General features: G+C 40.1%; 1 protein-coding gene across 2 annotated transcripts in view; it reads right to left on the bottom strand.

Moving 5' to 3' along the window:
• ADAMTS12 (ADAM metallopeptidase with thrombospondin type 1 motif 12) overlaps window positions 1-25364 on the bottom strand; it is a 162359-nt gene that overhangs the window by 63313 nt on the left and 73682 nt on the right. For both annotated transcript variants that reach the window (XM_037374179.1, XM_037374178.1), the window contains exons 4-9: window positions 12505-12701; window positions 10549-10632; window positions 7963-8087; window positions 6437-6586; window positions 3732-3875; window positions 2909-3053 (exon numbers count right to left, since the gene is read on the bottom strand). In XM_037374179.1, coding sequence (XP_037230076.1) covers window positions 2909-3053; window positions 3732-3875; window positions 6437-6586; window positions 7963-8087; window positions 10549-10632; window positions 12505-12701 — 845 coding nt within the window. The remainder of the gene's footprint in view (window positions 1-2908; window positions 3054-3731; window positions 3876-6436; window positions 6587-7962; window positions 8088-10548; window positions 10633-12504; window positions 12702-25364) is intronic.

The following is a 25364-nucleotide window of genomic DNA, read 5'->3' as shown; positions in this document are numbered from 1 at the left end:
ACTGCCCAGCTCAGCATTGGGAGGGGGAACAGCGCTGGCAGCACCTACCTGTGAAATCAGGGATAGCCGTTAAGTGTCATCAGAGAAAGGAGCCAAGAAGGATCCCACTAACAGCTCCCACTGGGATTCTCAGAACAAGCAACATGCCAGGTTTGAGTACCAACACAGGAACCGGGCACTTGCAAAAATCCAGCCCCAATGAGGCAGCAGCAATATGTGGCCAGCTGTGAAATGCAAAACTTGGCTGCTGGTTTCTGACCTGCTTCTATTTAAAATAGCTCAGCTTGGGCAGTCTGTTTTGACAGTGGCCTTTTATTTACTTTCTGCATTGTGTGTTCACCTTGGTTTTCATCTAGAACATCAGAAGGAAAGTTGACAGTACTGAACAGCTCAAAGCACTCCAAATCTCCAGTTGCAACACAATGTCTGCAGCATTGCATCTCAGCTTATTTAGCCACTTTTGGACAATATATGTGCAAAGTTAAAGGTTGTTTTGCAGTTCCCAATTTATAGTTCAAGAGCAGCACTACTTAGCAACTCATTGTGAAGCCACTTTTGTCAGGTACTTAAGGCAGAGCTACCCAAGTGTTCGGGTGATAAATTTTCTTTCATTGTGAAATTCATTCTCTATTTTCTCTCTTGTACAAAGAATATGTTTTGTGCTTTTAGTGTATGAAGTGTACTCCTGCACTGTGCCTCAAATACCAGAAAAAGGCACAGAAACTGAACACTTCTCTCCACAGACAGTTACATTTTTAGGAGGTGCGCTCACAGATTACAAAGTCAAGAGTTCATGGAGGAAATCCTTCAGCTTTACAAGAATTTTTCCATACTGATCTCCATGTACACACAGCTTTTTTTCCATCTGGTAACAGCCAGACATTCATGATGCTACCATGGACTCAGTGCAAGGCGCAAGAGCTTTTTATCATCAGCAATGTGGTATGCACTTTCCACCCAGTCTATGAGATCAGGGTCTGTGCCTTAAAGTTGAGTTCAAAAAAAACCCAGTTTCACTGAAGTTAGTGAAGTTTTGGAGATAAAGAGGGATATTTGGAGATAAATAAGATAAGGATTCTGAGCTCCTACAGCCTGCTCTATAGGAAGCTATGGATCTCCCTACCACTTGGAAAATTCTTTCTCCCCAATCTGTAATTTTTCTCTACCTTATTAGAGGGACAATATTTCTGTACTTCTCAAGATGCCTAGAAGACTTGCTGCCTAAGAGGTTCATGGAAACCATTCCCTGAATTATAAACCTCAGTCTTTGCTAAGTAATTACCGAACCTTGGGACATCTTCAGCTAAATGCAGATTCCTCTCTCAGAAAGAGTCTGTGGATCCAAGGCAGACATTAAAAGTTACAGGACACATGCAGCCTGGTCAGTGAGTGAGTGTTAAGAAGATAGTGGAAAAGCAAAGAACAGTGAGACCTCTTAAACAAAATGACTATACTGATCACTCAACATGCCACGCAATCTATACTAGTCACAGTTCCTTCCCTTGCCAATGCAGCTGCCTGCAAAGCACAGGTCTTCCAGTAAAATCTAAAATGAGATTATACCAATTAATTTCCTGAGATATGCCTAGCTGTAAAATTGGTTAATCAGGAGATGTCAAATTTAAAGGACTGCTAGGTTCAAACACAAGAATAGACAGAATGAACCAATACTACAAAACTGCACTTCAATTTTCTATCTGTACCAACAGACAAACATACAGTAACTGACAAAACTGGAACATCATGTAATGAAAGCAATCTTTCAATACCTGCTTCAAATTCAGTAGCTGCAGTTCAGCATTGGTAATCATGTTACCTATTAAGGCTCAGAAGATTAATCAGAAATAACCTCCCTAACAGAAGGGTAGATGAGGATACACATAATTATCCGAATGGAATAAATAGTCAACATCGACAGTCCCCAGCCCACAGCTGTGTGCAATACCTTGCCTAAAAAACACTTCAGCACTGCCGACAGCCATAACACTACTTCTACCACAGCTGTGTTTAACAGGGTGATCCAGCTGGATGCTGTCTGCAATGTCTGCTGCATGTTACTGCTCAAAACACTACAAAAATTAGCGATTACTTAGCTAGATTAGCACTTGAAACCAATACTTCTGAACTGCTTATGCAGAAAAGTGCTGTACAAAGCCAAATAGCTCTGAACATGCTAGGTGCTGTTAAAATACCATACCACTGCACCTTAGCTAATATAACCTGTTTCTCTGCAGTAACTCCTAGCTCTTGTAGAGAGTTGTGCTGCTGTAAATATGCTGCACCTGTGCACCCCCCACACAACACTGTTTCACTGTGCTGCGAGACAGACCCCAGGGTACTTTGTAAGTTATGCACTGTCACATAAAAACCTGAGGTTTGATGGGAAAATAAAGATTCTTCAAGGTGCATGGACTGACATTTCCTTTAATTAGTTAGACCATTAAGAGTGCAAAAAATCAGGACATATGGGAAGAGAGCACAACCATGATTTCTTCAGAAAACCTGGAACTGAAGATTTGTTCCCAGAATGACTTGGTCAATTGAAAGCTCTAAGTTTGAAGTATCTTTTAAAACGGGATTTAAGCTGCATTGATAATTTATCTAAAATCAGGACTACAACATTGAAAGCAAAATTACCCCACTGCTGAAGGACAGGCATTTAACAACAGATATAGGGTGAGATTCAGTAAAGGTCTTGCAAAAGACAAGGCAAACAGTGCAACAACTCACTTCCAAAATCTGCAGAACAGAATTAAAACAGGCAATGCCTGCACTGCACATCTAGCCTATGAAACTCCAAACATGCTGCATTTGTAGTTAGCAACTGAGGTTCACTGACTGCATTCCCTCACTGTTTGAGAAGCTCAAGTTCTTATTAGGAGAATGAAGAAAAACAAACAGTACTTACGTCCATGTCTTCACAAAAAGTAGCATTAGAACCATACTGAAGCTGGCACTGGTGATGCACATCATAAATCACTCCAGGAGCGATGACTGGGGACTTTAACACTTCTTTTTGGGGGATATCATCCAGACAGAATCCCCATCCACGGCTAAAAGACAAAAATATGCATATTAAAAAAACCTCAAGCACACTTTTTTGACACTCCTATAGACTTCCAATATCTAATTCTTAATAGTAATTTTGCATACGGCCTTTGGAAATAATAGATTCCAGCTAGGTTATGCTGACGTGCCACTAACAAACAGCACTCCATCTAGTAAGGAGGGTTTACAAAGGCAAAATATAGCCTGTCAAAGTAGAAACATCACAACGTCATTATGGTTTGCAGGGTAGCTTCAGAGCACTCCACAGCCTCTGGCTGAAGTTATACGATATTGCTGCTCTTAAAAAGAACATAATGAATTTGAACAAGTCATTGAATTCAAGCACATGTCATTGTGGCCAAGGGCAAAGTCTCATGATTTTCCATCAGAGTCCTTGATGGAGAGGCTTCTTTCTCCCTGAAAACTGCAGAGCTGCAGGTTGCACCAAATCTGAGCCAGCATGGCAAGACTCGAGTTCACTTTCAGAAAACAAGGATATAATGGAGCTTTTCCCAAATACTAAGTGAGGAATAAGCTTCGGGCATGCCCTTCGTGGGAATTAAGCACACTACAAAACCCTACATTTAGTAATATAATAATACAGGATTTACTTTAAACTCCACATAAACATCTTACACACAGTTGTACTCATTTCAGGGAAATGCTACAACCTGATCACTCACTCTAGGAAACGTGTGATGTATTCCTTGCTGCATTGCGACCAGGTGAGTGGCGTAGGATCATATTGCAACTGTCGGGACATAATATATGGGCGCTTTCCAACAGGCTCACAGTCATTCTCTTTTCCATCGTGCTGGATACCAAAACTGGAGATAAAAACACAACATCTAATAATTCCAGCAGATTGGTTGTACCACAACACCTACTTATGGGTTCCACACTGTGCTTGAAAAGATTATGAGGTTGCTTCCTCTCCTGGCTGTAGATACTTCTTTGCTATATAAGATATAGAAGATCTGACCCAAAATCTACCAAAAAAAAATCTACATTTCAACAGGCTTTCAAACATGTCTCTTATGTACAACGATATGAACAGACTGACAGAGACTACTCGGGGGTATTGTTAAGGCAGGCAAAACACTATCGCACAGTTGGGCCAGGAGTCATGGTTTCAACCTCAAAGTTATGTTAAAGGTGCTAGAGCTAAAAGTGCTTCCTAGCTCTTAGATGCCAGTTATTTCAGACTTGTACCCCTTTAATGAAGATCAAGCTTTGTTACATTCTGGTTTATGCTCTCTTACAATCACATCTCTATTGCTTGGGGTTTTTTGATCTCTTTTGATAGACTGAAACAGAGATACCGTTTTCAAAATTATTGAACATCCAGTGAATTTGCCTCCAACCTCAATTCCTTCTTCCTATTTAGTTTTCTTAACCTATGCCATACAAATCTATCTCCATAGCAGGTTCTCTCCAGCTTCTCTGACTTTATTTATTTTCTTTATTCAACAGCTTGTAACAGACACAAATGTAAAAATCTTTGGGTGAGAATTCAACCAACTAAACATACATGCCTCTATGTCACCTCTTTGTGAAGGAGATTATCTGAAACAACATACAAAGATATTGGTATACAAAGATGCTGACAACTACACTGTTAATATCCGAAGGCATGTAAGCCATTTTGTGAAAGAGCAGTGAAAATTGTCTCAGATTTCAGTGATATAATGATTTAGTGATGGATCAAAGTGAGTGCAAACTACTTAAGACTTTGTTTCTGGAGATTGTAATCATACCGTAACCCAAATGTTTCAAAATCAGAGCATGATTTCAACCAGAATCAACTCCGATAATGGGTCTGAGGCATAAAAAGCAAGTGTGTCCCCTCGCCGACAGGCTCGTTTCCATGAACAGCATCTGTTGACACAGGGGACTGCAAACATCTACAGGGACAGTATGGGGAAGAGTTGACTTTTGGCACTCATGTAAGGAACGGGTGCATGGCTTTCTTCCCATTTTTTGTTCACCTGTTCCTACAGACTTTTATTGTCCATACTTGAACCTTTTAACATAGGTACTGTAACCTGGCTTGAGGGAAGAATGGTTCCATGTTAACAACAAACCCTGCTGTATTCAGTTTTCTTTGTGGAGATAATCCTTATGGGCAAGGCCCTGCACCACTCCTGCACAGGCACGTATAGGCTCTGTCTCACAGCATCCAAAGGAGAGTGAATTACCAGCCACCTGGGCTAGACCAGGAGAAGGTCACACATGGCTCTATGGGGAAGAAATGTCTTCTGATTACTAGTATTAATGAAAAAAAACTCCATGTCAGCAAGAGGCTGCGGGGACCAAGTGACTAAACCCACAGCACCCAGACACAATGTAATGATTTCAGCATTATTTATTTACACTGTCTCCCTTCTGGCAACTGAGAGGTCAAATAAAGAAAAGTCAACTAATGGGTGACAGGATCGACACTTGAATAATCTTTGTATCAGATTAATATTAATATTAACATAATATCGCATCAGGAAATACAGACTTCATCCTGTTGGTGGTTGGGAGTGCAAAAATGGTAATACGCTTGTAGGTAACAGCAGTGAACATGTCACCTAGCCAAGCGCCATGGTGCAGCTGGAAAGTGCAGACATTACAGCCAAACCAGAGCATCCATGAGATAATGCTGTGCTCTCAGGAGAACAGTTCAGTGTCAAAACAGATTAAAAAATTGGAATTTCTTCAGGTGAGTTTAATAACCCAACTAACCAAAAAAAACACCCTCAGAAATTGAAATACTGAGAAATTTAGTTCAAGCAAAAATACCTAATCTTAAAAGAAATTTAGCCATGTCTGAAACTGAATGGCCAGGAACTTTAGTTGATTTGACGTAAGTGTATCCACAACAGCAATATTAATATACAGAATATATAAGTTATTAAGAAATGCCCAAAAGTGACTATTAGTTAACCAGAAAGGAGAACAAGTATTTGCTATTTCTGTGAAGTCCGACTGAATTAAAAATGTCTTATAGCTGATCTGCAATATTGAAACACCTTGATATAATGAAACAGGTATGTTTTATGTAAATTATTTGGATTTGGAGATCATGTAAAGTAACTGCATCATAATTCAGGATTTGTTCAGAAAAATTTGCATGATAAAGTCATGCTTCTTTGTATTTCTTACTTCATCCTGATATACTGCCCTAGCAGACTCTTAAAGGGGGCAGACTGAAGAGCTGTAAATACAAACAGAAGTCAAAGGTTCAATAATATCTTTTGCTTAGAAAAAACAAACACAGTTTTGATTTTAATAACAGACACATTAACTAACTCCTCATTTTATTTCTGTCTTGCAATTTGAGTATTAACCTACAAATAATAAATTAAACTCAGCTAGGTCCCCCCTTCACTTTCAACTATACCTGTGCCCAAGTTCATGAGCAATAGTGAAAGCCAACGGAAGGCCAGAATCTTCATTGATGTTACAGCTTCTGTGAGGTTGACACATGCCTGACAGATGAGACAAACCTAAGGTTTCACATGGACGATTCATGCCAGCACAAATATCCTTTCTAGAATTACAAAAGAGACATGCCATTAAAAGAGCTATCTGTAGAGTGTCACTTACACTGGGTGGTAAGTCTCCTTCTTATAACATGTTAGTGCTAATTTGCATTTTAAGCAAAGCATAGTGTTAACATTTTCACAAACATATTTGCAGCAACAACATGCACTTGTTCTGCTACTCTCATATTACACTGCTATAATTTGTAGTCAATATTTGTTTGGCTGCTGTATATAACGAATGCTGCTGCTGTACACTACCGTATATAGACACCTAAATTTATTGTCAACTCGCATCGAACAAAGGTTTTAGAACCTCCACCTCTGATGGCATTTTGAGGTATGGTTTATTAAAGTCATCATACCTCAGCTTCAATCTGTTGAACTGTTTGAAGCTTGTTTATTCAGAGAGGTAAACCACGCAGCACTTCTTTTGTGAGTGAAAAAGAAGTGAGACTTCTTTTTCACATTCTTAAGATTTCTTGACTCTCTTCTTTACTGCACCACTTGAGGTTGGGTTTTTTTTGTGTTTGGTTTTTGTGTTTTTTTTACCTGACAGACTTTAACTTAAGACTTCTTTTGCAGACCTTTGAGCCAAACTTTTCTCTCAGTTGTGTGCAGATAGGATCGATTTTTACAGACCTGTAGAAGTTCTGCATTGTGCCCTGCCACAAACACCTTGTGTTAGCTCAGGAATCACCTTTCAAGTTTTCTGTGCCCCCTTTGCTCACACATAAAAAAATATATTTTGTGTCTCCTTAAATACAGAGATAATATTTAAAAATCATACACTTTAAAGCTTAAAAATAAAAGGCACTGTGTTTGCAAAACGCTGGTCCACTCTGAGCTGCACCTGTGTATTACTTGAGGATTTGCCAATATGGAGTTGTCCATCTATAGGCTACATTGTTTTGGTATATTATCTCAAAGAAGAATACAGAAGTGACTGAGCGCAAAATGAGATAGGATTATGGAGGGAAAATGACCTGAACTCTGCAGCTTGCTAATCTCTTGGGACATACGGAACTCAATTTCCTGACAAAGATGCATCTCCAATAAAACACTCATATGCATACATAAAGTGCTATATGTACTTTGAAAACAAATGAAAACCAATCCCCTTAAAAGTTACAGCAGATCTAAGTTTAACCATGTTTTCATAATATAGCTCATATTCTCTGCCTGTATCAGTGCTAGACACACCTACACTAGGTTACTTTTGCATTACCACTGTGTTTCAGAAACAGCAGATCTTCATCAGATCACTTTACTGGATACCATGCAGGATGAACTAAATGATGGCATGATACTATATAAAAAATATCATCTCCAAAAAAATGCAACTAAACAATAGTCAATCACATCCACTGAACTGCTGTCATACCTGGTTAGAAGGACGGCTACGTCATGGTGTGTAGGGTTGACATCACTCTTGGGATTGACACTCTTCTGCCATTTGCAGAAGCTGGCTAGTGTCTTATCAGCATGGTGAACTATCTTCAAGCCTTGCTAATAGGAAATGAAGGAAAATACTGTGAAGATGACACTGCACTGCAATAATACATCAGGGGTGTCTGATGTGAAGCTGGGTAATCCTTGAAATGCAATTGATTACGCTTTTACCTAAAGCTAGAGCCATCATTAGGAGCAATGACATCTATTTATTGAACATATTGAATATTAAGTTAAAACATTGATTTTTTGTAATTGGTGCAGCAAAAGGAAAAATTAAATGCAGAAATGTACATATTTTTGGTAAGTGAGCATCACTGAATCGAAATTTTCAAGCAAACCGATCTGTACCCTCCTGAAACCAAGTCTTCCTCTAAAGAGAAGGTAAAGACTACTTAGTGTGGGACTCGAAGCTCAAATTTATCACCTGTTGTTATATGAACAACGTTACATTCAGGGCACAATTACGCTTCTGAAGGTGTATTTCTTCCATATTATTTTTCAATTCCAAAGAGAAAAAAGTAGTCATAGATGTTTCTTCCTCATCTTATTATTATATAGTATACATGCAAGTTACTGAATTTTTTCTGAAATACAAAGTATGCAAAATCAACTCATTCAAAAACATAGTTTCTCCTTTCTGGTCTTGGACACTCAGGGTATCTTGTCTCAGTTTACTCTACTTATGTAAACTTTTTACAAAGCATCTGTTACCAGGTAGTAATTTCTGGGTAAATCAAAACCAATTTTTGGAAGATACCAAATACTGCTGCTTCCAGCATTGCCATGCTCAACTGAACAGTAATCCATGTTTTATTACCAAAATAGCCACAGAAATTTAGCAAGTAAATGTAATTGGAGGTCACCATGGACTTCAGGTCCTAACTGTCCTGATCAAGATGTGAAACACAGGTTTTGGCCTGCATATTCTTACACTCTATCCTAGAGCATGGACTCTATTCTAGTAGTTATTTCAGAAGACACACCCTGGCCCCATGGCTTGGTTCACTGCCTTCAACGGCATTGAGACCACCCAGCTTGTACTTAGAAATCATAAGCCACTGAGATAACCCACTTAATATGCTCCTGCAGTCAGAGCTAGCTATGTTATGCACAGATTTTTAAAAATCACTACAAAATTAGGAGAACTGGTGCATAAAGTTAGGTCAAGCTGACCCACTCTCTAAAGTTGTTGCAGATGAAGGGAGTTCTCATCAAGGCAGTCAGCCTTGGGAAGGATGAGTGACAAAGAACAGATGGTGAAAAGAACACTATTATCTAAAAAAGGGACATTCAAGCAAGGAAGTTCTGGCCACCAGAGAAGACAAGCTGATAAGGTGTTGCAATCCCCATACATCAAAAGAAAATTAGTCCAAAGTAGGACAACGGTATTTGTGGTAGCAGGAGATCGTGACCTCCGACTGAAATAGCCCCCCCAAAACAGTGTAAAACCCCACTTGGGGAGCATGCATAGTTGGTGAAAAACTTGAGCAGTGCTATCTGAGGAGAAGTACTAATTTAGATTAGAAGCAAGAAACTTGTAACCTATCCTGTGTATGATAAACAAATATGCAACATACTATGAAGTATAAAAAGTGGACAAGTGAGGGGAGAAGTTAGGGAAGACTCCACCGTAACTTCTGGGGTCAGCTGCTGGGCTGCACCTGTCTTCTCTCCCATAGGGACGCCCATTGGGTAAGAACTTTATTCTATGACAAACTCACGCTAGCTGTTATTAAATGTAATGTTTTAAGCTTGTTTTGCAGTCAGTGTATTATCGGTGGCAACCTTTGAACGTTATTCTGTCTCAAACTTGCATTTTGTGTAATAAAAATCTTCAGCAGAAGTTCATTTTGTTTAAGTCTCTGGAGATTTGAGCCATTGTTGTAAGGGATGTGACTCTGGTGCTGTCAGCAGGGGTCCCTGAATAGCTTAGTCGAATGACCCTCCGATACGGTGGGCTGTCAAACCGCAGGTAGCAGACAGGCTGGTCAGACACAAGGGTCTCATCTTTCTTGGGATACTCCCAGGCTGATCAAATACAAAAGGTTCAAGGAAACCCCCCTTCTTAACATGACACGAAACGTATGCTTGAGCTGCAGTAACAGATTTACTTTTTCAGAGACTAGCAAATACTCCAGAATTACACTTTGTAATATATTTCAGGTAATGCTATGTAACTAGATTCTGCGTGATGATGCGTAACTTCTCTTCCTCAGTCTTCCTTGGCATCCCATGTTCTTTTGACACTGGGGAGATTCCATTTCCCCATTCCTAATCTGACAGTTTTAATTACATTTTCACAGGTGATTTTATGCAGAAATATCTGAAGTCATCACCTAAATACTTTGCTATCCAGGGCAGCATTTATTCCAAAAAGAGACATGCCAAAGATTAATAGAAAAGTAATATGAACACATTATTGTAAGCAAATAAACGTTCCTCTTTATAATTATAGCTCAATGCATTGAACTCCCAAGTTTTATCAGTGACATTTTGAGGGAAATAGAAACCTTACCTCCTCCTCCTCAAAAAGGATGAGCCGGACCAGGACAATGTGAATGGCATTGCCAATGCTTGGATCGTGGAACAACCCTGTGACCTGTGCCAGAGCCAGGAGGTATGAGATTAGCTCTATAACAGAACAGGACTTTAGAGAGAAAATACGTTTACTTCAAGCATGCTCTTCATCTTGGGGTGAGGCTGTTGTTTTGTTTTTCAAATTCTCAATGTACTTCATTGAAAGTTTACTGAAATGCAACAAATGTTAGAACTACTGCAAAGGGCAGCTCTGCCAAATGAGTGATGACATAGGATATGGCAAAAGTTACTAAGCTAAAGAACAAAAGCACATGGTAGGTTATTTTATGTCCATTTCCCTTTGAAGAACTTCAGCATTCTTAAAAAACACTAGCAAAAAAGAACACAACATCTAGAGTCATGTAACACTGATAGTGAGGTCCACTCAGTCTGCAAAAAACCCAGCATATAAAACCATTCCATTTTGATTTGATAGGAATTAGCTTCTGCCACAACAAAGCAAAAATTAGTCAATTCTAGGCAAAGAGAAATCAGTTAAATGATGGATATTCTTGCATTGTCACAGCACATAAGAGGATGGTAAGAACAAAAGCAAAGATAATCTATTAAAAAGGAATCCACATGAAAAAGGAGCAAGAACTGAACTCAGCAAAAATCTGACCTAAATGTCATAAACTTCATCACGACACGGAATTAGGTAGGAGGAAAGGGAATCAGAACTGAAGACAATCATAACCTATCTATATGTGAGCTATGCCATATATCACAAGAAATGTGAATGTACAAAATGGGTTTTGTTTGGGTTAAAACCATTTTAGAGAAGACTGTTAAAGGAGAAATTGCTAAAACGAAGTGGAAATCGTGTTTACAAAGGTCTGATTTAGATATGTGTCTTTTTCAAGGCACTAGGCTTAAAATTGAATCATTGTGAGCAATCCTAATATCTCGGGTACAGACCACAGAGAAAATGTTAAGGCTTCTTTGTTCCTGAATCTGATCACGACAGGGGTTTATTCCACATATTTTCCCTATGTGGACAAAAACTCATATGCCCAAATCAGTTTTGTGTCTGTTTAATCAGGCTCACTGCTTCAGTAGCTAGTCAGACTGCTCAGTTGGTAACATACTGTATAAACATAAGGGACACATTGGTTACCATGGCTAGAGTTACACTGTGATTAATTTCATATATATTACACACGTACCATGATAACATAGAAGACATCCTCAGTAGACTCTCCAAGGTCAATATCTACTATGATACTCATAACAACAATACATATCTGTGGGCAGTCTCATGAAACGCTATTGCTTTTCCCAGATCAACTTGTATTTTGAAACCTGCCACACTGGAAAACATTGAAAGTTAAACTGTTATTTTTTCAATGTGGACTTTGTACTATAGGCAAGACACTTATATGGAAAAATGAGTTGTACTGGTTTTAACTGCGATAGAGTTAACTTTCTTCATATGGTGCTGTTTGGATTTCTGACCAAAACAGTAACACTGACATTTTAGCTCTTGCTACGTTACTACAATTACCAGTGGGCTCCTGTGTGCCTTTCATCCACGGATATGAGAAAGAATCCATATGTTTAAAACTGTAGAATTTCTCGCTGTTGCTGTAGCTACCGATCTGAAATCACCAATGAGCAACAGGTTCCAGGTCAGACAGAGAATTTCAGTGGAAAGAAAATCAGTGCTAGCATTTATAGCTATGAAACTTCTCTCACTTAAAATTCAGAGAAAAATTAAGCCTATGCAAAACATAAGGTAAAAAATGCTTTAAAACATGGAGTTTAAATGAATATTATAAATGATACATTTCTTTCAGTGAACAATGTGCAGACTTTTTTTCAAGGAGATCAGTAATATGATCAAGTTAAAACCTGCCTCATTCATCTGTCTAAAAAAAGGAAATATTGTACATACCATATTCATTATAGTGAGGATATATGATTCCACATGGTCACTTCCATGATATCCAACCATCTTACTGTCTGCAACCACAAGCGTCTCCACCCATCGCTCCTTGCTGACAGAGCGCCGAGAAACCTTTCTGACAGCCATATGACTTTGTTCCCATCTCTCCCTCCGCTGCTGCTGCTGTTTGAAAAAGCTGAGGGTATCTGGAAGAGTAAGAAGCCATGCTGACCTGAAAATATTTTCAAGCTTGATTTGAAGCCTATGGCTGTAACACTTGCAGACAGAATGGTAGCATCACAGAATGAGAGGATGATACAGGTTGGAAGGGACTTCTGGCTGCCACCTACATGACCCACAGCGGGTCCAACTCCAAAGTGATACCAGCCTTCTAAGGGCCCTGTCCAGTGAAGTTCTGAATACCCCTCCAGATGGATTAAACATGCATCCAAAAGCTACCACTGCTCAAAAACCAGGGATTAAGGTGTGAGACAGAGCCAAGCTACAAAAGCTGAATTGGGGATGCCATTTTCGAAGAATTTCTCTCTGTGGTTTTGCTCTAAACTCCCTAACAACACCAGTTTGTAAGTTTAAGATAAGGGGTATGATTTCTTCACAGGCAGCTCCTACTCTCAGCAGGATGGCACATTAACTCAGTGCCGGGGCATATCCAGGAATGGTTTGTTCTCTGCGTGGAAAATATCCCCGCGGAATGGGGACACTTCACCAGTAGGTGTCACATAAATACAAGCCAGGCAGGCGGCCATGGGCTCCTCAGCTGCTGTCATCTGGCCCGACTGACAGCCAAGGCACTTGGTGCTTCCACTATAATTTTGGGATCTGTGTATCTAAAGCTTTTCGGGAAGAAGACTTTGCTCTCCAGCAACTTGCACAGCGCTCAGTGGGGCCAATTACTCTCCACTCACTCTAGCTTTGAACACTGTCTGACTGCATTGCCAGGGCAACACCGGAGATGGAAATACCCCCTAGGCGCCAAAAAGAAGTGAGAGATGCCGGTTTCACAGCAACTGGTGGCATTTTTCTAACCCAGGAGCCAGAGAAACACTTCTACAGTGCTGGGATTCCCTGAATCCTAGGAAAGATCAGGAGCATTTGTTGCTATTACAGATAACTGCAGTAGTCCTTTGGCATCCCACTGACAGAAAATGATGTCCTTATTCCAGATGGGGCACATCTGCAGGCCAGGACAGCTCCTGCCTCAAAGCACTTACAGCCCATCCAGCATTTCCCCCACTACTGTGTGGCAGGAGGCAGTTACCCAGCACTACCTCCACCTCCCAGCACTACGAAGAGTTGAGGGACAGTTAGTTACCCAGACAACTGTTCCCTTGAAGAATGGGTGACCTGGTAGCTAGGTCCCAAATCTCATGTTCATTACCAGCAGATATGTTACAACTTTGTCACGAATGTGCTTTAGAAAACCCAAGTGCAACCAGAATGTACCACAGCATCTTGCATGTCTACAAAATGTGGCACCATTGGACTATTAATGATGTATATAATACACCTCTCACTGTAAAGGTGATTGATATTTTGGTTTATTGTTTATGTGCAAAAGAAGATGCACAGATTTTCAGAAATGGTTTCTCTGAGGTCAGTCTAAAAGATGCCTAGAGAAAGAAATGCTGGTACAGGTAACACATTACATATAAAATTGAAATATGCCACATGAATAATCAAAATTACAGAAGCCACATCACACATCTAGAACTGACCCACAGTGCACAAGTGTGCAGTACACAGTAGCTCCATTAGTTGACATACACTGTGACCAGTTAGCACACCACTGCAGTACCAGCTGAGGATTGCAGCCAGGATCAGGCACCCACCACCAAGAAGCACACAAACCTACAAACCTAACCCAGTCAGGTTCGTTCTGCTAGATGGAAACCTGTACCTCCCTGGACCACCTTTTAAAGAATACTGTACACAGCTGAATTAATATCCTATGCAGAATGTCATGTATTCTATACTGTAGATTTAGAACATAATAAACAAACAAATAAATAAAAATAGTTGTAAGTAGATTTCTTTCTGCATGAACTAGCATTTGCATTTTAAAGGATGCTGAAAGTACTACTTTTGAAGGACAAAATCACAAGATTTTTGACCCTCACAAAGCAAACAGCATAAAAAAATAGCTGAATGTAAGAGAAGATTGAAAAAAATGTAAATAAATTCCAATAAACATATAACCTCTTAATTTTTACTATCCATATACTATCACAATAAAGGCCCCAAGAATAACAGCCTCCTTTGTGATTACCAACACAAATCACTTGCCAGTGTCATCCTGTGCACCCACACAAAGAGACTCCACCCTGTAGATACGTCAACTAGTACAAAAAAAAAAAAAGTAATCAGTAAAGAAAGTTGCCTTCCCAGCAAGCCAAAGGACTCAAAGAAAGGCATACATTTTTGTATCTTAATCTTGAAGAATAAGCTGCATGGAAAAATAGCCTCTTGTCTACACAGAAGAATACAATTTGTGAGTAGAAACAAAGAAAAGAAAGTGGGTGATGTATTCGCTTTTGTTTGTTTGGGAGTTGGGGGGGTTGGACTATCACTGCTATAACCTTTACCTCTACCCTAGCTCGGCTAACCCAAGCTACAGCATCACTCCTGCTGCCTCCCTCAATCTTTGTTCAGTTACTGCAATAGTCACCTCTATAAGAGTGTGCATTTGCACGGTTTTCAGCATTCTTTTTTCTATGAAGTGCAGTTCTGAGTATCTACATTTTTAAGGGTTTTGTGCTGAGAAAAACCTTCCCCAGTTATCTGAACAAAAAAAACGCTGGTTCAGACTGTAGGTTAAGTGATTTCTTTATGGCCAAATAAAACATCACACCAGCTGTCAGGCTTTGTGTTCACATCTAGCAAAGAGTTTTGTTTATTGTCTGGACAGGTGATAGGACTGGAGGTGAAAATGTTTAAAGCCATACAGACTGCAACAGTGAGCAACCCTCAGAGAAAAGTTTGGAGTCCTGGTTAAGCATGAGGCTAAGTACCACAGGAAATTCTCAGAAGAGATTCAGGTTGTGAAAATCAATGCCAGGTTGCAAGAGGATTCTGCAGACAAAACTCTCTCCTCAGTGACCAGTCCCCTCCAGTGCAACAATCTAACCTCGAAGGGTGTCATCTAAGGACTGGTATCCCTGTGGTGTCAAGTATTTTTAGTTAGATGAAGCAGAGGTGAAGAACTGCTTGGAGCTACACCAACATACAGGCAGCTATAAAATATGGTTCTACTTCTGCTTTTATGTCTCTCCAAATAATGATTGTCTCTGTTAAGATTTTCATCCTGAAGTAAAATAATCTCACCTTGCTTTAACTTGACTTAGCAAAATGTTGCAAGTGATTTCAGATTTGCTGAGAAATTCCAGGCACCCTGTTGTCCAGGAATGGAAATCTTGACTAGAATCCCAACCAGTACAGGAATACCCGAGAAGCGATGTGTATGGTCTGCAGCCTAGTGGTGTCTGAGAACAGCCTGGCTCCCCATACTCTTCCGTCATAACTGCTGAGCACAGCACACTCCACAAGTAGCAGAAGAGAAAAAGGACGTACTTGAACCCTGAGGGTTTCCATACATTTTTGAGGAAGAGATATAACCCAGGTAGGTGTAGTGCTGCAGTCCTTAGGAACAGAAATGAAGGTAGTGCTGAAAGTGTACCCAGGATAGTCTAAGAAAAAATAGAAAGAATGTTGATAAGAGATTCAGCTAACAGACTGGATGAAATTCAAGCAGCAATACTCAGAAATTTGTGTGTGTTGTGGGAGCAAATTTTGCAGATGTCAGACTTTTACTAGAAAACCAGGTTCAGCCAAAGGAGTCACGTACTACATACAATGTTCCATAAGTCACATGTGATACCCAGCCATGTCACTGCATAAGCAGGAGAAATGGTGTAGATGACAACATTTTGTCAACTTCTAGTTAGAAATGGCTGATAAATTTCAGCAAAAGGGTTGGTTTTTAAAATCAAAATCTGAATTGCTTTCAGTGACCAAAAAAACCCAAAAAGGTCCCCTGAAACTATCCATGCAAAACCTACTTGACTAATTCAACAACATACAGGATCCTTAACTCTTAGCTACAAGGAAAGATTTAAACTTAACTGTAAGTCTCAACTATATATAAAAACCAGTATTGTATGATTCCTCCTGTACAGGTTAAAGTTGCATAGCTTCTCTGTAGGAAAAAAAAAAGTCATATTCTCTCTTTTAGCAAATGAATTCAATTTTTTATTAGGTGACAGCAGGACTACATTGTAATTTGCCAATCCCTATTAAGAAAGGACTTTCCAGTCTTTAAGAAATAGTACAAATAGTCTATAAAAACATTTAAGATCTTCTTCACTTGGAATAACTCATCCACTCAAATTGCTGCTTGACTAGGTTTTTTTGTTGATTTCTGCTTTCTTTCCCCTCAGACTCCCTTAAAGAACAGGTATGACTCACCTTACTTAAAGGCATTATGTGAGATTTCCATATCAAAGGCTTTTTTTCCACCTCGGTTTCCTGCAGGTGTTGCTCAAGGAAGAGTACAGCTTACAGTGCATACCTCAGGGTGCTAACTGCACACAGCCACCTTTCAACATCTTTGGAGATACACAGACCTTTGAAGAAGCAATGTGAAAATGTCTGGAAATTCCCAGAAGATGAGAATACAGCCTACAACTGAAGATTGTCACACAAAATATAGTACTTTCTGTCCTCACCTCCTCTCTCTTTGCAAGTTCTCTTTCATTTTTACTACTCATTATTTACAGTGAAAATGCTACATCTCCAGACATAATGTATGAGTGATGCTAGGGATGCTACACTAATAAATCCCACACTGTTCAGAACTTGGTACATCATGATTTTCCTTATAACCTTCACCTTGTCTTTCTTATAAGATGTACCTTTAGTTTAAGTGTTAACGAAAGGACTAAGTTTTGCGGCGAGTTCTTCAAGAGGTCAATACACTCTTTTGAAGCAGAGTCATTGTACAAGGGAAGATGAATAAACATGAAATCATCATTAATAACATTAACCTAGCACTAAATACTATACAGAAGTCCAACCATAGACTAAATACAGGAAAGGCTGAGGAGTGACTCAGCCATTAAGAATTAAAAGTACAGTAAGGCAGAAGAAAACACAGTTTTCTGAAAAGTGATTATTATCTGATCAGCTTTGAGCTAGATCTAATGAAGAACTTGGGATTTCCCAGGACAGTGCTCTAGCCACCACACTCCTGGATAAAGAAGGTGGGACCTTCTCCTCTTTCACTTATGAAGGAGGAGCGCAGCTCTAATAGATGACTTACTGCAAGAACTTACTAATTATTTCCAAAACTCAAATATAATAAGTGAACCCCTTCCCCTATTGTAACTATCTCTGCTGAAATAGATAAGGCAGCTATCCGGAAAAGCTCAGTGAAACAAAGCACATTAGAAATTTTAGACACAATCTGCTTATACAGATTATCATGGTTATAAATATTCATAAGAAAACTAAGCCTGGAGGCTGACAATGAGAGAGTAAGAGCTCACATGTTATATGGAAAAACTGTTGTAAAATAAGGAAGAAAGGATGTGAATGTAAACTAGAACAGGCAACCAAACCAGCTTTTTTTATAACCGTTTCTGGAACAGTCTAAGCTAAATCACACAAATGCTTTCTGAGTGTGAAGCAAGCATTCACAAACTATTACAGCTATTTAATCTCATACTTCCCCACACCGACAACCCCCAAGTCCCAATGAAAACAAGCACAGACAAAGAAAGCTTACAACTTTGCAAGCTTTGTTTAACTTTAACATTCCTGCTGTCAAAAACATGAAGTATCAAACAGCAGAGTCACACCACTCTAATGCTGAATGAAGCTAAAACTGGACCTGTGCTGACTGATGCCCTTAATGAGATACTGCTGCTGAGTGTGTCTGCTGCTCATTACCACTTACACTGGAAGGATGGAATGATAAATGTTCTGGACCACTGGCATCAGAAGGTACATACAGAACAACTGTGGGAAATGGCTATGCCTGGAGCTGCCTACATTTTGCAACCATGATTTTCCTTCTGCCTGAGTGTTCTTTTTTTTTTCTTCCCAGGGATTAAACTCAAGTCAACAAAGGACAATAAAAAATTGTATCTGCATAAGATGCTTCTCTAAGCATACGTTACTCAATGTTGTTTGAACTTTCCATGCTCATTCACTTGGTAACTTCAGTGGCTGGTTCCTCTTATTTTAGTGAAAATATTAATGTGATGGATTAGAAGAATAAGATGACTCTTCTGTGAATTAATCTAGCACTTGGTAAAAGAGCATCTGAAATCAATTTAACTTGCAGCACAATTCTGTTTTCATTTCAAGAAAAACAAGGTTCTTCTAAAACAGAATACATAGCACTCTAAAACGAATTTGCAGATTAAAAATTCCCAGTAAATTATGTCTATATTTTAATGTCTCTTACCAAATAATTTAAGAACTGTTGACCTAAGAATGACAGAAAAACGCAGTTTTAGGGAGCTGTTATGAAGCAAATGAGAATTTAAACATATGGGGTTATAATAATAGTTTTTCTTTTTTTTGCAGATCTATGTGAAAATCTATTTGCACAAAATTAATGCAAATAAACTGAAAGTGCCCTCTTGAAGTAGTTGTCTGTGCATTATCAGGGTTGATCTGCTTTCCAGCAAGGTTAACCAGATAATATCCAGAAGATTTTTAATCACACTCCAGAAATTGCTATTCATGTTCCATACATTTCTTTCACATAATAATGAAGAAAAAGAAGACTGGTTATATGCTCGTGATCACCAGCCTGCTTAAGTCAGGAATAAGAATAAGGCTAAAAGGCTACTAGGATCTTATAAAGTACCAGGCAGACACGGAGGTGCTGGAGTGTGTTCAAAGAGAAGCAATGAAGCCGGTGCCAGGGCTGGGGCACAAGGCTGATGGGGAGCGGCTGGGGGAACTGGGGGGGGTCAGCCTGGAGAGGAGGAGGCTCGGGGGCACCTTGTGGCTCCCTGCAGCTGCCTGACAGGAGGGTGTAGGCAGGGGGGTCGGTCTCGTCTCCCAGGTAACAAGTGACAAGTTGCACCAGGGGAGGTTTAGACTGGATATTGAAAAAATCACTTTCCAAAAGTGCCATCAAGCATTGGAACAGGCTGCCCTGGGGAAGTGGTTGAGTCACTATCCCTGGAAATATTTAAAAGAGGTATAGATATGGCACTTAAGGACATGTTTTAGTGGTGGACTTGGCAGTTTTAGGTTAGTGAGTGGACTCTATGATCTTAAGAGTCTCTGACCCTAAATGATTCTATGATTTTATTCCATAAGGTTGCATGCTGCAAGTTTGTGCAGACACTACAGAATTCAGCAGTGAAAGAAAGTGTTGAAACTCTGGAAGGATACAGGTTTTGTGGAGCTTCTTGGACATACGGAAGACAGTTATGAAACAGCAGGATCCAGAAATTGGCAGCAGAAGTCTCTGGAATGTCCATTAGTTCTTCAAAGTTACCCAAGCGATTTCCTTAAGAGGCACTCATTGCAGTATACCCTAATGCCAAGCTTCAAGAGTTGGTGAGAACATTGGAAAGGTGGACAGAGAGTATCAATGCAAAGAAAGATGCCTTGAAAAAAAGCAAAACTATGTTGGAAGAGGCAAAGGACAGGAAAGGAATACTAAGGGTTGTAATTCCAAGGATTTTGGCAGTGTGAGTGATTTAGATGGAAGGTTTACTCTTTGCACATGGCTGGCACAAGACAGCAACATGGTTTTCAAGCCGTGCAGATTGCAGCCAGCCCCTACAGGGACTCAAGAGGCAGCTGAACGTTGCCTCCACCTCCTCTGCTTTAATAAGCTTGTGTGCCCAGCTGGGTGCCTAACCACAGGGACTGGGGACAGCCATTCCTCCTGGGCAAAAGCCATCAAGGCAGCTTAGGTACCCACACATACGTATGTAAATTAACAGTATCAATTGAATCTACAATCGGTGAACATTAGCAGTCCTCTCATCAAGAAAGATTGACTGAGAATAATCACATTTGATTCAGGGATTTGAAGTAAACTGGTGCATTTACTTGTTCAAACTTGTTGCTTGAGAAATGTCCTGCTGCTCCTCTTTTACCAGACACCAACTTCTGCATGGTGCAGACACCACCTATCAAAGTCATAAAATGAAGAACCATTTTGTTCTGTTCTCCAACAGAACCACAAGCTGGAGTACAGCAAAGGAGGCAAGTATGTCAGTGTAATGCTCTCCTCCGGTCCAGCACACGTGCTTCCTTCCCCACTGGTCCGTCCTCCAGCCAGAGTACAGGTTTCCTGTGGTTTGACCAGGGATAAACAGCTGCAGAGCAGAAGAGGATGGTTTGGGATTCCCCTTGAGGAAAAACGAGAGGCCTTTCTTTCTCTTTGCAGTGTTGCTCAGCTCTCTGCAAACACCTCAAGATTTCCCTGCCCTTCCCTGGAGAGGACAGACTACTGCTCCATATACCCAAGATGCCCATATTAGTTTTTTCAGCCTTGCAACAACTGAGGAAGGACTTCCTCCATAAAGATACCCTTCACAAAATCCTCCCTGAACTAACACCATCACCACAAAACCAGCATGCCCAGCACTATTTTGCCCATTTATGCTTCTCCATGCAGAATCAGAGTTGTCGGGTGGGTTTAAGAGCCTCCCCTCTAAGTCTCCAAAGGCCCACTTGTGCACCACAGGAACTCCTTTCTGGCTCATTGTTTCCCTTCAGTTAATACAGCAAAACCATCCACTTGCATCTCTCTGTGCTTGCAGACAATCCATACAGAACCAGCTGGGGCCAGCTGCTCCTGCCTCCTCTTGTGGGGCGATGGGAAGTCAGAGGCAAACACACACAGGCAGCACAGAGCAGCCACCACATGCCACAGCTCCTGTGTTTACCCAGCCTGTTGGGTGGTCAAAAACAGGATGCAGCCTCCCTGCGGGCTGCAACCCTGCTCCAGCTCGTAGCTTCATCCTCACAAAGAAACTTGCAAGTTAACAAGAACTGAATCGCAGCAGTTTGGTTTGCCACTGTCTGTGAAGAACATGGCTGCTGAACTACAGCTATTTCACATTACCCACCTCTGTCCTCCTGCTTGTCCCAGCCTCTGCATTCTTCCATGCTTCTTGCCCTACGAGCACCTCTTCTCTTCCTGAAATACCAAACAACTCCCCTTGCTGAATACTCTGCAAGGTTCCAGCTCAGCTGTAACTCCTGTGAGCGAGCCCAGGCATCCTGACCCCCTCACACCATTTTTAGGGCCAACTCTCTCAGAAGCTGGCACGCTCTGCTCCACTGCCTCTGCTCTGCTTGTGTTCTGGGTCAAAGTCAGCTTGGAAAGTGCTGTTCCGTCCATCCCCCAGGAAGATCCACATAGCTCTGACAGTCAACACTAGCAAACAATTGTGCCTGTCACACCTTCGACCTTGTGAATTAATTCTAAAGATTTAAATTTTATTATCAGCACCATGACTATTATCAATATTATCATGATTTATAAAATGAACTATAAAAATGTATTAAAAACTTGCATCATGGACAGACTTTTCAGTTGAGAGAAGCATTAACTTTGCTTTGCAAGTGGCAGGTTTTGTCAGCTGCATTTGTGACGGAAGTGTTACAAAAATACAGGAATTCAGCATGTTACTCCAGGTCAAAAGCTGGGGCTGAAATCTGCCACATCCTAGGTGAACTGTGGTTTGAATCATATCAAATCATACAGTGGAACAGGGCCGACGTATCTATACATGGGCCAACCGAGAACCGAACAGACTCTAAAAGTACTTATGGACCAAAACAGGTCTTCTAAGTTATGTCAAAAATACTTAGGACACAAACAACTCTTATCTTTCCAAACTGTCTGCAAGTCCATAGCATGTATCCCCTGACTCCAGACATCCTAATGATTACCATGAATAAACACTATCTATCTGCATATATTGAGTCTATATAAAACCTATCAGCTATTGAGTAGCTGCTCTGGGCAATCTCTTGTAGTCAACCAAGGAGTTTCATGTTCTCTGTATAAAGCTTTCTGTCATGAGGAGGGTTCACAGTCTAAACAGGCTCTGCAAAGAAACAGAAACTTAACAATATTCCATAATAATTCACTGTCTCTAGCTTCCAAACCACATTGTATGTTAAACACACTGAGCAAGTTTGCTCTTCATTATCTCCATTGACTCCTGGAAGATAATGGCAGTTCTTTCCATCTCAGATACTATTACTAGAAATAGTAATTTTGCAGTTTTTTCCCCTTGGGCAATATTACCAGTACACTGGTATCAGTACACCTTATAGATACTCATCTCACTGTTTTCTACACATAAGATATTATTTTTTATAGCACCTTAAAAGACATAAACTTTCACCTCTCTTTATAATTTTAGTATTTGCTTCATTCACTCCCTGGCAAAAAAGAGAACAAAACCTGATGGTATTTGTGTGGTAACAGACTGGGAAAAATGTGGCAAGAGGTGAAACTTAGCAGTGGCATTCAGTATAGCTTATATTTGCTATTTAACTAGCCTTAACTACTAAAGTTGACCCCCTTAAGTTACAGACTGTCTAAAATGTTCTGTAGCATGTTTCCAGACCACCAATGATCCATGAAGCACCTACAAGATGATTCGAAACCATTAAGCTTTCTACACGTATGAGCAGGCCAAGAAAAGAACTGCCACAAATGACCACTCGAAGTTTAGCCAATTTTTAGCTGGATGTAAATGAAAACTGTAAAAAATACTCTTTTTTTTTTTTTTCTCAGCCAAACCAGCTGATCCTGCAACTAAAAAACAGGCTCAGAAACACTATTCTGTAACAGCACTTAGTAACAAATGGCACTCTTGAATTGCTATGAGTTAGCATGGAAAGTATCAACCAGAATACTATTACAGCATTCATTTCTGATATTACTACTATGTTTAACTGGTTATCTCTATGGCTATACATTCAAGTGACTGAAATGAGAGAAAGTGCTGTTCTGACATATGAATATGATCCAGAGGTACAGGAAATTTTCAGCCTGCCACTTTTGTCACCAAAAATGTATATTCAGGTCAACTGAAACTATTCACAGATGAATGCTGATACTTTAAAATTACCAGTCAAAGAAACGCCGTAAAAGTCAAATGCTTCACTTCAATACTTTCAAAATGAGATTTTTTTTTTTAATTACACAACAATTTGCAGCTTGAATACAGTTCTGTTTGCTTAAAATAGGCTGAAGAACACGAAAGCTAAAAATGTTTCATTTCATCCTAGAAATTCAAAATGCTTTAATTGTGCCCGAGCAAAACTGCTTTAAACCTGAAATAACTTCCTATTTTTCCTTTTGTTTCTTGTCAAAACCACATTTCAAAGCACACCCTAACATATGTGTCATTTTTCTCTTACACTCAAATCCTTTTTATTTTCCAGCTTGACCAACGAACGAAAACTTTTTGTACAAAAACCAATGCCCTGGTCATACCTCAGCAGCTGCAAGCAGAAATCACTCCTGAAAACTTGCTTTCATATTTCAAACAGAGAAGCAATCCTCATATACTTCTATTTTGGTGTGACAAGAAATTCCACTACTGTAACATACCTGGCTTATTCCTTTTGACCTTCAGCTATAAAACACTGACGGCTTTGGCTTTCTGTGAATGACATCCTTACGTTTCTAAGCCACCCTTGCTGTCAGTGCTCAGCAGCTTCCCTGCGCCAGGTAAGATGCTCTGCCAGGGCACAGGGCACCCAACACGGACTTGGTTCCTCTCCAGGTGACGTGCTCTTTGTGTTAGCCCACTGATGTACTGCCGCACCTAAAGCTTCACGGAGCAAAATAGCACTGCATCCTCTCAGGTCCTCTCCTTCTCTACAAAAAAAATACAAGAATTTGCCCCATCAGGCTTTGCCTACTCCAGGGAGTTAAACACACCCAGGCACTGGAGCTTGTTTGCCTACTCTATTAAAGTGGATGGTTCCCAGCATGGCCTCAGTGAGGGCCATTAAGCACATTCTCAATCAATTCCTGGGCATGGCAAAGGAGTGGACTCGGGCCAGGAATCCCTCTCAGCAGTCAGGATCTGGCCACCCTGTTCAAGAAGCTGAGAAAATTTAATGTATGCAGACAGTGTTCTGCACTACTTGGCAGCAATGCCAAAGACTACTGGAGTATTTCATTTATTAGCACAAACATGGTCCCATTGTGTAAGAATAGTGGTTGCCATGAATATCTACAATGTTACAGTACGAGAATAAATGCCAGCCCAGCACTCACCTTACAGATAAGTAACACTGCAAAACAGAATATATAGTGTAAAGAATACCACTGTCATCTTTGAAACAATTGTTTTCAAGCAATATTACTAAAGATGATGTCTATTTATGTTCATCATATAAACTGCCTGACTTAGCAGCTATTTTCTATGTTTACAGTGTCAGGCTCTTCCTACAGATTCTGGCATAGGATTAGCATTTTCAGGCTTTTTTTTATCATTTAGTTATTCAAATATGTTCACGTTTCTAAGAAATAATTTCTAGTTCAGCTTTCAAAATTTACAGCTTAACCTACACCATGTTTCAAATAATCTCTTTTCAAGATGCCAACAGAGATGTTACTGGATACCCATGTGCATGGAAATCAGGGAACCGCCCCAGCTGTCATCCCTTATTCTTGGGTACTGCCACCACAGAAACCTTCAGCAGATTTAAGCTGACAGATTTACCTATCTTAATTGTTCCAGATGCGAAAATAAGTCAAGAATTCAACTAAAAATATCTTTTCAAGACTGGATTTGAGAGCATTGTCCAGCTGTAGCATGGCAAACCAATCATAAAGCACC

The sequence above is a fragment of the Falco rusticolus genome, chromosome Z (assembly GCF_015220075.1).
Source record: "Falco rusticolus isolate bFalRus1 chromosome Z, bFalRus1.pri, whole genome shotgun sequence".
NCBI lineage: Eukaryota > Metazoa > Chordata > Aves > Falconiformes > Falconidae > Falco > Falco rusticolus.
Note: the sequence above shows the minus strand (reverse complement) of the source record. Positions and strands in the feature narration are given on the sequence as shown.